General features: G+C 25.7%; 1 protein-coding gene across 1 annotated transcript; it reads left to right on the top strand.

Moving 5' to 3' along the window:
• The first annotated feature begins 328 nt into the window (after positions 1-328).
• Positions 329-14,818, top strand: LOC129965959 (isocitrate dehydrogenase [NAD] subunit gamma, mitochondrial-like). Its single transcript, XM_056080268.1, has 13 exons — positions 329-526; positions 3,534-3,575; positions 3,659-3,700; positions 3,820-3,923; positions 7,410-7,525; positions 9,469-9,526; positions 11,374-11,506; positions 11,759-11,892; positions 12,022-12,124; positions 12,212-12,358; positions 12,521-12,615; positions 13,408-13,468; positions 14,639-14,818. Exons 1-13 carry the CDS (start codon positions 440-442, stop codon positions 14,726-14,728), a joined length of 1,212 nt encoding a protein of 403 aa, XP_055936243.1. The 5' UTR covers positions 329-439; the 3' UTR covers positions 14,729-14,818.
• Positions 14,819-15,604: the final 786 nt, after the last annotated feature.

Genomic DNA, 15,604 nt, shown 5'->3' with positions numbered 1-15,604 from the left:
CTCATTATTTCTGACCATTAGACAGGATTATTACATTATATTTTAATAAAGAAATATGTATTTTTAAACTTATAAGCAAGCTAATAAATAACAGTAGCATTTCTCTAATTTCTCTGACTCCAACATAAATAATTGATATATGAATGCAGTTAAAATTATTTATTAGGCCAAAAATAAGCTAAAAAATATGTAAAATTAATTCACATTCCAAATTACTAAGCAATAATTTTTTTTAATTATTCATACTAACAAATTCAATGAAATCTTCCTACACCAACTCGCAGCTTAATCTTCTCATAATCATAACTGTATTCCTGTCATTCATATCCCATGCGTTTTTTTATTTATTTCAAACAAAATACAGTAACAGAAGATTTTTTTCCTGTATGAAGGTTAAGTGATTGAGAAGTTGGATCAAGGAATTTCCTAAACAAATAAAATGCTTATAACAAGATTTTCTCCTTCTGCTTTATTTATTAAAGGCAAACAGATATGCCCTTTATTCTTTGCAACTAAAAAATCTCATGTAAGTAATTAAAGTAAAATTTGGTCAAATTACATGAAACGAATATAAGATGAAAATAAATAAGAAATATAACTTCTTCAGTGTTTTTGGAATTAATTTTCCCGTTTTAATTGAACTTTTTTAATTGAAAAATATAAATGCCAAATTTATGTGCTGGAAGTTCGAATTTTTAACCTAAGACGGACGTTTTAAGTTGACTTATTTTGATCACGATTTTTAAGCTAACTTTTGAATTTAATCTTTCTAACTAAAGAACATAAACTTAACCGTATTATTTGTTTGGATATAAGGATATATTTTAATTTTAAAGATATATATATTTTGAAAATTATTTGTAAAAGTTAAAAACCGATATTCATTATAGTGGAAGAAAAAAAGATTTTTTTTTTTAATTTTTTAAATTTAAATTCTAACAAGACTCAAAAGTAAAAAAAATTATGTTTAGAAAAATACTGAAATTTAGAATATATCCTGAATCTTCAATTTGCACACAGGGTCTAAAGTTTTAAATAAACAACAAAATTTACATTTAAATTGCATATACGAATGCAGTTTTTTTTAGGGGAAGGAGGGTTTCTAATGATGTCTGGGTGTTTCAGTTGACTGATGGCAAATTTTTTTTTATTAAAATTTTTTTTGCAATATTTTTCTTTTGAGCTAATGACTTAAGCTTTAGAATTTAGTTTAAACATTGAAATTTTATTCTATTTTAATAAATACATGCTCTTTGATATTTTAAACTATTAAAAATCTTTTTTTAGATGATTTATTAATTTGATAGAGTTTGGGTACTCCTTAATGATAAGAATATGGCATTCTGAAGCTCTGTTTATTTATGAAATCATATAAATCATTCTCATATTTATATATTTATGAAATATCCTCCAGAACTTCGCAGGAGTAAGTAAATGCAATTTCATTTCTACCCATATTCTAGTCAACCAATTAAGATATGATAAATTATTTTAAATTTTTCAAGGAAGTTTTCTTAAATTTAGATTCTTTTTAATCATCTATTGGCATAATGGGTTTTGAAATAAAATAGTTTCTAATACAACCATTTCCAACCTGCTGTCAGAGCTTTTTCCCTACAGAATCTGTGATTTATTCTAAATATCCTCCAACAGTTAGGATATGGGAAAGTAAATTTTAAAAGTCAAGCTCTGCAGTTTTTATCTTTCAAAACTGAAAAAATGGTCTTTTGTCAAATTCTCCTTTCTTGCAGAAGATTACAACTGGCTGTTTATCTAATAATTCAATAAAATTGATTTAAGGAATCTTAAAATTTCTTATAGATTTTGAATTTTAGTTTCATGCTTTTAGTACCTCTCCATAGACTGATTTTCTTTTCTCATCCACTGTCATATACAATAAATTTTCTTTAATTACAGTTTGCAATAAAAAAAGTGTTTGTCTCAATCATTGGAGTATTAATTCTTTTGATTTCATCTGATTCATGTTTTATTGCTTGACCAAACTTCACAATATATTTAAGACCATATTTCATAAATTCATATCTCTTAATGTTGAATCAGTCAGGAGCATATGTTGTCATAATGTAATTTACAGGCATCTTGAATTCAATTGTTGGATTTGTTTAGGAAAGAACTATCTTAACACTCATTTTCAACTTGCGAGCTATTGCGAGTGTTAAAAAGTTCAGTACCTATTATAGCCAGATTTAGGTTGCATTGTCTTATCTGAACTGTTTGACAGTATCTAGAAAAAACTATTAATCTTTACCAAGATCAGTTTTGTTCACATCAGTTTTATTTAATTCATTTGCTTCAAAATTTATAATCAATAATATCTCTAAGTGAAGCAGATTTTTTGCCAATTATCCTGATAACAATGCTTAGTCTGTTCAACCATTCATATAAATGTCTGAATTGTGCTTTATTTAAGTGGTTTAAACAAATGAATTACTGCAATTAGCTTTGAATGTTAATCTTTATATTATATATTATGGCTATTTTTTTTTCACCCTGTATTTTTACTGTGTTGTCATAATTATTTCCAGTTCAATTATTTGTTATCTGCTACTACTTCATTCGCCAATGGCTATTTCACTACTTGTTCCACTTTGTTTTATTATGTGATGAGCATACTGCTCAAATATTTTGATACCCATCTTCTCACACAAATTTGAGGTCTTTTATATGAACTCATGGATATGAGCTCATTGAGAATTTTATATGAATTCATCCAAGAAATTATATGTCTCTTTATGTTATGAACTCATAAAAATTCTAGTTATTACATCTTCTGTTAGGGACATTTTGTCAAAGCTCTTGTCTTTAAAATGTAAAAAGTTAACGTACTAATGTTCTAGTGTACATACTAAGTTTCTAATGTAAAAAGTTAACGTACATTTAATGTATTTTATACATTTTTAATGCTTTACAATTTAATATGTAATGTAAAATGTACTGCTTTTTTTTCTATTTGTTTTTCTGTACCAATATGTGTTTTCTTTTGAGGGCCCTTTATTGTTTGCAAATGTTGTTGTCGTTTGTTCCTTCATGCTAGGTGGGGTTGCCCTTCGGTGGCCCATCAAGTTTTCCGGCATTGCCTCTGGCTACATCGGGGTATTGCTTGCATATGAACTCAAAATTTAACTTTCCCAGAATTTTTTGTTTGTTAGCATGCAAATGCACAATTTCTGAGCCCTATTAGATTTTGATTCTTGAACAATGTATTTTTTCTCTCCATCGTAGCATAACTGTATGAAACTGTTTTGATTGCAATTAAAATCTTTCTAGAGAATAATTACTAATTACAGAATTTGAAATATTTGTTTTTTTGATTATTTGAATTACTTAATAAATATTTCAAATCAGTTTAGAATTTAGTAAAATTAAAATTATTCAACATATTTTTAAAAAAAATCTTAATTTTTTGGATATTGTGTTTATTATACAATTTATTTCTGTTTTTTTACTATACAGTAATTAAAATCAAAGTTAAAAGATGAAATGGTTAATAACAATATTTATATTTGTTTCAGCAATTTTCAATTGAGGGAGTTAGGACTGTCACTAGATCTACAGTAAGTAATTTTGAAACTATAATTTCTGTAAAATCAAAGATAAAAAATGAAACGGTTAATAACAATATTTATACTTGTTTCAGCAATTTTCAATTGATGGAGTTAGGACTGTCACTCGATCTACAGTAAGTAATTTTAAAACTTGAATATTTTAGTATATCTGTAAATATGTAATAAAGAAAAGAGAGAGTAACCTTTGTATTTTGTTTAAAAAATATGCTCTAAAATTATATTGACCTTATAGGTTGACCAATTCAAAGCAAAATATGGAGGTCGTTTTATGGTGACCATGCTACCTGGTGATGGCATTGGCCCCGAAATGATGGGCCATGTGAAAGAGATTTTCCGGTAATATTTAATTTCTTTTAAACAGAATGCATCGTATTCTTAATACATGTAAATGAAGATCTAATGATCTTGCTTTCTATTTATTTTATGTTATCTTTTTTATTTTGAGGGAAATAATTGGTTTCTAGCATCAACTATTGTCCATGCATCTATGTATCTTCAGATTGTAAAAAATTGTGAATAATATTTTTTTTTTTTTTCAATGAAGACTGTTCTATAGGATTGGAAGGATGTTTTGTGTGCCTCTTTCTGTTTAATGTTCCGAAATTTAAAATTATAGGATTGGCATCGTGTTTTAAGATCTTGTTATGTGAAAATGCCAACAACGAGATCGAAGTAAATAGAATTATATGTTATGGAAATAAACATATTAATTATTTATTATTAATTACCTCTGGCGATCAGCTGGTTCACTGAGAATATTCGTTATATTTCATTTCAGCTAAATCGTTCAGATATTACTTCACAATTCTACTAAACTAAACAAACCACTTTAACCCTTAACTGGGGAGGTGCCAGTTAAGGGTTCCATTTAGACTCAAATTAAATTTTCTAATGAATGTATAAGTATGAAAAACTGCCAATATATTTTGCAGATATTTTTCTTTATATATAGATATGTTTTAGAAATTTTTTAAAATATATTGTCATTGAAAAGAGAAAATGTGTTGGAACATACATTTTCTTCTCAAATTACATGTTACAATAAAAAATATCCATGAAAAAGCATATTACTTTTTACTTTTTAAATCATATTTATTTTACAGTATATGAAGGTATATAGAAGACAATATAATGTAAAATTCAACAATTATATGAAAAAAAAATGACAATGGATAAAATTGGTTCTTTTTATATCGGCTTGTGTGACTTTCATAGCATGGTTTCCTAGGGCATTTTAAACATACAGGTTAAGAACTAGTATAAAAATCAACCTATAAATTCTGTATATATATATATATATATATATATATATATATATATATCTTGGTATATTAACATGTTTTATAAATTTTTGAAAATACATTATCACAGAAAAATTAATTATGTTTGAACATACATATCAAAATCAGTTGAATGCGAACTTTCATCGAAAAACTCTTCTGTACAATTATCCTTATCATTAAAATCACTTCCTGGTTCATATAAAAGTGTCTGGAGCGGCGCTGCTTCATAATATGATCAGTAAATTGGATGATAATTCGGGGCCCAAGTTTCAGCGCCATCTGCTAAGCATTTTTTATCCCTGGGCTACTAACAGGGAGATACGGTCTTAGAGACCGCACTCGAAGAAATAACTGAATTATTTAAAAAGCATCCGCTGAAATCGGTTGAAAAAATGCACGTATATTGAAGGTCACAAAGCAGGAAGCTACAGGGTCAATCCATTCAATTGAGCTAAAAATAGAATAGGGGAATTTAGAAAATCATCGCTAGCTGTTTCACAGACCGCACGTCCCCAGTTAAGGGTTAAATCTATGTTATTTTATTGTTTTACATATGTTCTGTTTATTATGTATTTGAATGTCTTTAATGGAGAACAGTCACATGACTTCTCAGCTGTATTAAAAAAAGTAAAAGTGTTGTTCATTAATCTTCTAAATTTCATGGTAGCTTTATTTATATATCCCTCTTGGAAGTAGAATCCTTCTTCTTTTTCTGTCAACAGTGGAAGAAAATCATACATTTAAATATTTGACAAAACAATGAAAATAGGTTGAATTTCAGGGTATGATCTATTGTTGAAAATTAAGTTAAAAAACATTTTTAAAAAAATTAAAAAATATTTTTAAAAAAATTACTAAAATTCAATATAAAATTGCATGTTTATTAAAATGGTATCATTAAAAAGACTATTCTTTAAACTGTGAAAACTTATGCATTAATATTTTTGGACATTAATGTGGAAAATTGCCAAAATTTGACTCAATTTTTTGTATGAATTGCCATATTTCTGTTTTATGTTCAACTCTCTCTATGGAACTTGAAAGTTTACTTTGCTGTACTTTATTTATTTATATATATATATATTTTTTCCAAACTGAAAATTTAATAATGCTTTGTCTATACGTATTCTTAAGAAATGTAATTCTATAATTAGAGAAATTTTATTCATTTTATTTTTTAATTTGAAACATTTCAAGTAAAGGTAAAGTATGTCTTGGTAATTTTATGTGTTATTTTTTTGAAGAACATATGGCATATACTTATATTCATATTCATATTATAGGCATATACTTATCATCATTATTATGAAGTATATAGGCATATACTTCATATTAACCTTTTCTTGGGCCATGGGAAGTATGCTTTCCACCAAATTCACCAATATTTGTGTGAAATTATGTAGGTTGACATAAGTTCTGGCAAATTTTTTAATAAGACAGAAACTCAGATGCTTCACTTCCTTATCTCAGACAAAATAGTGTATCTTTATTTGTTATTTAGTGATTAATTAACCAAATTAATTAATTAATCAAAAGGAATTTATCTAATAAGTTAAATGAGTCACTTTTCTTAAGCCAACTACAATCCTAAAAATATTTTAATGTACCATGACTAGAAAAAAAATGGCCTTTTAAAGGATTAAATATAGTTATCCTATTTTAATTATACATGTAATTAGGACTTTAAATGAACAACAGTTCAGTTCAAAACTTAAATACTTTTTCCAAATTATTTAAGTATTACAGTATATCATTCTTCCACTCTGTATTTATAGATTTAGAATAGTTAATTTTTCTCTTATGCATATTTTACCAGGTTCATCTTTTATGTCTTTACATAATTCTGTTTCTTTATTATATCATCAATCTGACATAATTTTGAAATGTGTTGCAATTTGTACCTTTGAAGAAAAAGTGGAAGGAAACTTAAAAGAAGTGGTTTCAGGAAAGCAGATTAGAGAATGTTTCTAAAGTACTTTCTTACCTTTTAAGAAGCAGATGGACAAAAAGTTGATAAAAACTTTTATTAGTCAAACTTTTTAAGAAAATGACTTTTTTACAATTATATATCTTGTAAAATCTTGTCTTGGTGAGAAATATAATTTTTCAGAAAATGAAAATGTAGATGAAATTGGAAGTCAACATATTCCCAAATATATATGAACAATTGTTTAATGCTGTACAATATTATACTTTTAATTTTCGATTTTTAAATTCAAATGTTAAACTTTCTTTGTGAATATGCTTTGTAAAAAAGTGCATTACTTATTTTTCAGTTGTTCTTGATTATATAATGGGATTATTTAAAGTTATTTCATTTTTACTTCTTTGATTTTTTTAGCCAATGATTTTTCATATTATTCTTAGCCATGGGGGTAAAATATTCATAGCAACAGGTCTTAAAGAAGTAGTGATTACTCAATTATATTGCTTAAAAAAGTGAGTGAAATGTTATGAATGTAGCTCCAAATCAGTGGGCTAATTCCAAGTAAATGCAAATTGTATTATGTTATTATATAATATTAAAATTCCTTTTCAGCTTAGGAGGAGTGCCAGTGGATTTTGAAGAAGTACATTTGGATTCAACCGTCCAAAATGTTGATAATGTAGAAGAAGCGATTATATCAATTAGGCGGAATGGTGTTGCCATTAAAGGTAGAAGTTTATCTTTTTCTTTATTATTATTAAATGACTACATCAATTTTATTTGTTTGACATCTGAATGTTTTATTGCTTTTTTTTCACTACAATGTGTACAATCTTCTTAATTTGTAGTTGTCTTTTTATTTATAATTTTTAACTGTGATTCTTTCGTAGTCAAATTTCAATTTTAAAATGAAGTTTGCTGTATTCATTTTGTTGGCGCCTCTAAAAAAAAATAAATCTATTTGATATTTGGAATATGTTATTTAAGAAAATATTATGACTAAATAGAATAATTTTCTAAAAAAAATATTGTAATAAAATTTTTGAGGGCAAAAAAATATAATGATTTTGAAAGAGATAATTTAATCAATGAATCTTGATTTAATATAATATTATTATGTAATAAGTCTTATATAAAAGCTAGTGTTTAATACTGAAATAATATGTATTGGTAAACTAATACTTTCTCTTACCATGTAATTATGTTTAATCTTATTACTTCAATTTGTTTTGTGCATGTATCACATTCAGTGTTTTGTGCATGTATCACATTCAGTGTTTTGTGCATGCATCAATTACACTGAGATTCTTTGCAAAATTATCACGAACTTTTAGGGGAATGGGTAGAGCACATTGATTTGGTGATGGAATTTGGACTTTTTGATTAAGATAGTTTCAAGTCCATTGAAGATCCACATTGTATATCTGTTGCATGTTAAATCTGTCTTGATTAAATTTCTTTTCACTGTTGATAAGTGCATAGAATTTCTTTTGCTTTGTGAAATAGGGCTGTTAGTTCAGATTTTCCCAACATCTCTCTACTCTTTTTAGAATTACATAATCTGTCTCAAATTGGCCTTTTCTGATCAACATTTTTTTTTTTTTTAAATCTGTTTTTCATAGTTGAAAGATTTTAGGTTTGTAATCTTACTGATTTCCAGAATTAAGGCATGTACTGGATTTACCTTGACCTACCTCTCTTATTTGAGTTTTACAAAGCTAATATATAAATCATATTGGTTTAATATATAATATTGATTTTAAATCTAGTACTAAATTAATTTTTTATATATTATATCTTAAAGTTTGTATTTAATTTTAAATATTAATTGAAGATGGTGAGAAAAGTTCATTTATTAGAAAGATGTGTATAGTTATTTCATAATTGTTAATGACTGTTAAAATAAATTTTTTTCAATGGTACAAGATGTGCAAGCATAGAATATTTCTTTCATTAATATAGAATATAAAGTTTATTGAAGATTTTTTTTTCTACAAGTTTTTATATCAATCCGTTAGCTCAAAAAAATGCATTAATGATAACTCTTTTTTTTAATTTAAGATTCTACATTAACGAATTTTTACTGGAGCGAAATAGATAAAGTTGTACTTATGATGTCAGAAGTTTTTTGATGCAATTCTTTGATTTATTATTTTGCTATGGGTCATTAAATATTGTTATTAAATGTCTAAAAATATTTATGAATTGAGTTCAATAATTTTCATGCTTTTATTCTGTGCTCAAGCATGTCTGTGATTTGCTTTTGAATTATTCATGCTGTTTTGTATAAACAATTATTCATGCTGTTCCTTTAAAAATATTATTCCTTTTAATGAAGATAATTAAAAAAATATTTTATGCATTGAAAATGCTTGGATTAATTTAATTTTTTTATTGTTTATTCTTGCTTTTCTTTGCAACTATGGGCTTAGCTTTATCATGTGCTTAGTGTTTTATAATTAGCATGGCATACATTTTTTGAAATTTAATGTAAATGCTCATGTTTTTTTTAACTAGGAAATTATGTCTTGCATGTTCTTTAAATGTGCTTTAATTAAAATTGTTTTGTCTGCTTTTATTTTGTTTGCTTATTTTGCAATGAGCATGGTATTTCAACTAATATTTAAAACTGCCTTTCTACGCGAAGGTAATTTTTTTGCTCTTTATATAGGTAATATTGAAACACGATCAAATAATCCTCTCTTCAGATCCAGAAATGTAATTCTCAGGTTAGTAATATAGTTGAAATCAATTCTCGAAGTGAATTATTTTATTCTATATTCCTATTCTTTATTAGTTTCAAACTAAATAATTTTTATTTAAAAATAACTTCTTTTTTTTATTTTGTCATTTACATTAATAATTAAAAATATTTATACACCTAAAAAGTATTTGGTATACTTTTGACTGACCATGATCAATGGTATATAAAATGTTCACATTTAAACTTATAAACAAATTCATTTTTCAAATGTGATACGATGATAATATTTCATATGTTTCCTAAATCTATGCAGATTATATCCTGATATATATATTATTCCTAATGCTAAGGTGTTTTTCTTCTTACTTATACAGATATTGAGCTATATCATTCATTTAGATCTTCTGTTTCCAGTACAATTTCACCACTTGACAACATAAGGCAAAGCAATTAAGAATTAAAACATTTAAGAATTCCAATACGAAATAGATATTAGCTCTTTATTTATGCATTATTAATGAAACAATTCTTCCTGCATATTATAATATTTATAATGTATATAAATGAGTTATTCTTCTGTTATTATGCTTAATCTCACAATTAAGGATTTCAGAGTGGCTTTTTGTATTCAATTGACATCTCAGAAAATACAAAAATAAATAAAGAATTTTTAAGCCAGCAAAATGTGTTTTTTTATGATACTTTCTGATTTCTTTATATAAAAGAATTAATTATAACAGAATGAAATATTGATACTTGCTATTCTCCCTACAACTAAATGTCAGCAAATATTAAATTTTTTTTTTAGTAGCTTGATGTAAAAATATTTCAGAATTTATTTTTACTATCATATGTTTGCTTCATTAGTTTTTACTGAAGTTCAAAATTTCCGTGTCATGTTTTTTGAATTTGTAGTTTGAAACTCTGTCTCTCCACATTATTATCAATAAACATTTATCATTTCATCCTGTTTAATTTTATTTGAATCATTTCTTATATAATAAGACATTTGCAAAATTGAAGTTTAACATTACAGATGAATTAAAGAATTTCAAATTAAACATAAAAAATGCTGACCAGTTATTTTCAACTTTATATAAAATATGGTTTAGAAAAAGAAAAGTTTCAAAGCAATTATTTATTATTTGTAACCATTTGTTGTTAAATTTTTCAATTTGGAGTTATTAAATTTGTCAGCTGATGTTTTGTTTTATGTAAACTGAAAAAAAATATTAATAAATTAAAATAGAAATGCATGTTTTACACAAGTATTTTTGCTTTACTGTTTGTCACACTATGTATAAGTCAAATATTTAATTTGCTAAAATGTTCTTTTCTGAAAGCATACAGCATGTAATACTGAAAATTGTCCACACTTACAAATGAGGTTGATTTAATCTGATGCACAACTTCCTTGAAGATAAGTTGTCCATATCATTCATGATATACTTTGTTTCATATCTTTTTAAGCTATTTATTAAATTATTATTATTATTTCATTGTGTTATATTAGAACTGCTTATGTATTAGAAAGCTTTGAAGATAGTTCAGTTTATTCTGTAAATAGGGGGGGGGGATTTTGTATAATTAGATGGTTTGATGTGAATTTCTTATTTTGGAGGGTCCCTGGAACAAAACCTAATTCAGTTTAAGTTTTGCTTTATATATGAATGAAATTTGCTATTCTGATTATATATTTTGTTGATTTAAAGTGGAAGTTTTTGGAGTATTACTTCAGTTCTTGTACTCATCATTTGATCATGGTTCAGAAATAGTTATTGTTAATTTTAAAATAATATTAATTAAGAATAATATAAATAAATTAAGTATATCCATAATTCAAATGTACTAATATGTATTTTTGATTTTCAGGTTGGAACTAGACCTTTTTGTGAATCTTTTGCATTGCAAGAGTCAACCTGGTATCAAAACCAGACATAATAATATTGATATTATTCTAATCAGGCAAAACACAGAAGGAGAATACAGTTGCTTAGAACATGAAGTAAGATTTCTTTTATAGCTTTTTTTTATTTATATATATAATTACACTTTTAAGTGATAAGAAAGGCTCTCGATACAAGTAATCGGTAATAAGAAATTTAAATTTATATCCTACATTATTTTAAACCACTTATCAATTTCTGATTTTCTATAATGAAATTGATCAAATTTGCCATACTGGGCTCAAAATTATGAAACATTATGAATCATTTATATTGTATGATTTTTATTTTGACATTTTTCATTATTATAGAGTGTGTCCGGTGTTGTTGAAAGTCTTAAAATTATAACTAGAGAGAAATCTGAAGAAATTGCCCGCTTTGCCTTTGATTATGCAGTAAGAAACAACAGAAAAAAAGTGACTGCTGTACATAAAGCTAACATAATGTAAGTTATTTTAAAATCATTACATTTTTACTTCGCTCCCTCTCTCTAGTTTTAATGCATTTTTTGAAGTCTTAAATAAAAGTCTAATTTAATTCATTCTAACATTTTTCCTTTCTTAAATTAATATAGGAAATTAGCTGATGGTCTGTTTCTAAATACATGTGCAGAAATTGCTCAAGAATACCCTCAGATAGAATTTGACAACATGATCATTGATAATTGTAGTATGCAGGTAAACAGATGTCTTTACAAATTTTTAAATATCTTATGAAAATGCATATTTATATGTTCTGACATTATTTTACTTGGAAAATTTTAGCTTGTCTCAAATCCTCACCAGTTTGATGTTTTACTTCTTCCCAACTTGTATGGAAATATTTTAAATAACATTGCTTGTGGCTTGGTGGGCGGTCCAGGAATAATATCTGGGCAGAACTTTGGTAATGAATATGCTGTGTTTGAGACTGTAAGTTTATGCAATAGATTTTTAGTGCAACATTTACTTCTTAGATTATGATTCAAGAACTAATTATGATAATAATTTAAATCTATTAATATATTTAAACAATTATTATCCGAACTGATAATTTTGTATTGTTTTGTAAAATTATATATATATATATTTTAGGGATCAAGAAATACTGGTAAAGGTATTGCTGGTAAGAACATAGCTAATCCTGTTGCAATGCTAAATGCTAGTGTGGATCTTTTACAGTACTTAGGGTAAGATTGCATCATTTTTTATAGTAAAGTATTTACTAAATAGCTTTAAATCAAGTAACTTTTGTTAATTATTATTGATTTGACTATATCAGAATCTATGGAAGAACTGATTAGTTTATAAGAGGTACATTTAAATGTCATTGTAATTCCTATGATTTACACAATCTGAGGCTTTAAATCTGTGGGAGAAAATTTTATATATGATCTCATGGGAGGATTTATTAGTTACAAAAAATATTTAACCTTCTGGGCGCACCTTTGACTGCTTTTTAGTAAAATTCAGTAAGTTCACCATATTGATTTGAAAACTTAATATTATTTGTTAAATATTTTATTAAATTTGCTTTTAGTTTACTCATTAAAGATTGCTCCATATATTTATTTTATATCTCCAAATGTTAAGTTTTAAAAAGTATTCGTCTTTTAAATGATTTATTTCAAATAGAATTTCAGTGTAATTTAGTTTATTAATGTATCTCAAATATTAAATTTATCTACTCATTACTAATTATATTCCTTATTATTATTTTTTTTAATGTTTGCTGTCTCAAAACATATTTTTCTGTATTTATTATAAAAAAGAATAAAAACTTAGAATTTTTCACTTTATATTTCAATACTCTACTATCAAGCAATCGTTGTAGTATATCCCCAGGTTTTGTTTTAAAAGGAATATATATATATATATATATATATATATATATATATATAATATATTGTTTATTAATATATGATATTTATGTTTAAAGAATTATGAAATACTGATTATGTATATCTTGTCTTTTTTCCCAGGCTTTATAAGCATGCAAAAATTATTGGTGATGCAATTTACCAAACTGTCAATGTGGACAAGGTGAGTTTATTCTATATATGTATTTATATACATGTCTTATATATGTTTCAGTACAAACTTGTTTAGATGGTACCAAATTTTAAAAAAAAGTCTAATTGGCAATAAAATTCAGAAGAAAAAAGTTGTTGAATTTTCTGATTTTGACATGATTTCAATGTTTTTTATATAGATATTTTAATAATTTTTATATGAAATCGTAATTTTAAAGTGTGAAGCATTAGCATTGTTTCTTTTATTTCTATTGCTGAATATTGTGTATCGTTTCTGTGGTCATACCATTTATAATTTTCGTGTGTAATTATATATTAATGTGCCTTCTTTTACGTGCAATAATCATGTATATATATATAATTAGTCTTTGTCTGATTTCAGAATTGAAACTTTTAAAACAGCATGTAGAAGTAGTAAAGTTTTAAAGTGCTAAGATTATATTGCAGTTTTATTGTGTTAGTTAATAAGTTGTTAAGTGTGACACCTTGAGGTTAATTGCACTTAATGCATATTTCTCCCTTATATGCAATACTTTTTAACTTGGAAATGAATTTTGCACCATTAAAATCTACAAGCAGTATCAAACACACCCAAGAGTGATAGATTCTATTTGTTATTGTATTATTTATAACAGCTGTTATTTAGATTTTTGTAGATGTAGGCATTAACAAAGAAAGTCCTTTCCTTTTTCATATGTATACAACATATTAATAGTTAGGTTCGATTAAGAAGATATCTGCAATTAAATTGCCAAATTTTTAACCCTTGTGAAGTTATGAAGAGGCATACAACTGACAGGAGCTTGTTTTACCTTGCTGACATATCCAGAGAATATGATTCCATTACTTTAATGATATACAGTCATAATTATAGAGAATTTTATGAACCCGATTAAAGTATACAGCATACCCAAATGGTATTCCAGTATCTCAAAACCCAGAATAATTTTTCATACATGAAAACATGAATGGGGTCATTTTTGAGCAGCTAGTTGCAAATTGCCTTTCACATGTATATTTCAGGTATGCATTCGAAAATAGTCATATTAGGGCTTTATCAAATGGCATGCGTTTGGGCCTATAGAGTTAAAGCATGTTTGAAATCAGATAAAGGCTTTTAATATATATTGCATAAAATTTCAATGTTTTATAACTCATGTTTTCTTCTTTACATTTATAGATTCATACTCCAGACCTGGGAGGTACAGCAAAAACAACAGATGTTGTTCAGAATGTTCTTCAAATTGTGCAAGATAAAACTAGAATGTAAAGTCCTTATGTATAGTTACAATCTTTATGTTTGAAAAAAAAATGAAAATATTTATGTAGTCATTGCATTAAAATCTGTGTTTTTAATTTATAGCTTTTAGAGAATTGTTCTCTCTCGTGATGTTGAACACTATTTTTTCATACGCTCTGATTAGTTGTGGAAAATTATCTTGATGCATTGTTATAAGCAGTTATGTTAACATGAAAAGGGTTCAGAACTTTTATGATGAATTATTTGATCATTTTATTAAGAAAGTTCTTAAAACCATGGATTTTTTTTATTTTTATTTATAATAGATTATAATTTGGCAAAATTCTTTATTTTAGATGTTATATTAACGTTTGTTATCCTTTAAAACAATTACTTTTTATATTTGAATGGATTTTTCCTCCCCTGATACTGAAATGGTTTTTATATGAAATATTTAAATTCATTTATACCTTGGAATAATTTAAAAACCTCAGTGAAAAGGTTAAAGTATGAAATCATTCTGAATTACATAAAAAATTTGATTTCCATATGATTCAGATAATATATAAAATTTAATTCCCTTTTCTACGTTAAATAAAATTTAAAATTTATATTAAGATAAATGCATCTTTTTCCAGTCTACAAATTTAGATATTCAGATTTGAAATTAATCTACAGATAAAGAAAGGGAAAGTGTAGAACTCTTTTAGCTTTATTTTGAAGCTAATAAAATGTTGATTTAGGTATCAATTATTATTTAATAATGATTGTTGTTGTAAGAAGCAAAGAAGTAATTTATAGAAGTTTGAAAGAAGTAATTTGTAAAAATTTGCTGCATATTTAAAATTACAATTTTCCAATTGCATTTAGTTTCATTCCATAACTGAATTGTTTTTAAATTTATTA

This window comes from Argiope bruennichi, chromosome 4, assembly GCF_947563725.1.
Source record: "Argiope bruennichi chromosome 4, qqArgBrue1.1, whole genome shotgun sequence".
Classification (NCBI taxonomy): domain Eukaryota; kingdom Metazoa; phylum Arthropoda; class Arachnida; order Araneae; family Araneidae; genus Argiope; species Argiope bruennichi.
The sequence above is the reverse complement of the archived record's forward strand: the minus strand, read 5'-3'. Positions and strand labels throughout refer to the sequence as shown.

Coding starts and splice junctions, on each gene's coding strand:
- LOC129965959 (XM_056080268.1), top strand. CDS start 440: ATGCTTATAACAAGATTTTCTCCTTCTGCTTTATTTATTAAAGGCAAA. Junction 3,924..7,409: donor CATGTGAAAGAGATTTTCCG/GTAATATTTAAT, acceptor ATTCCTTTTCAG/CTTAGGAGGAGTGCCAGTGG. Junction 12,125..12,211: donor TTGATAATTGTAGTATGCAG/GTAAACAGATGT, acceptor GGAAAATTTTAG/CTTGTCTCAAATCCTCACCA.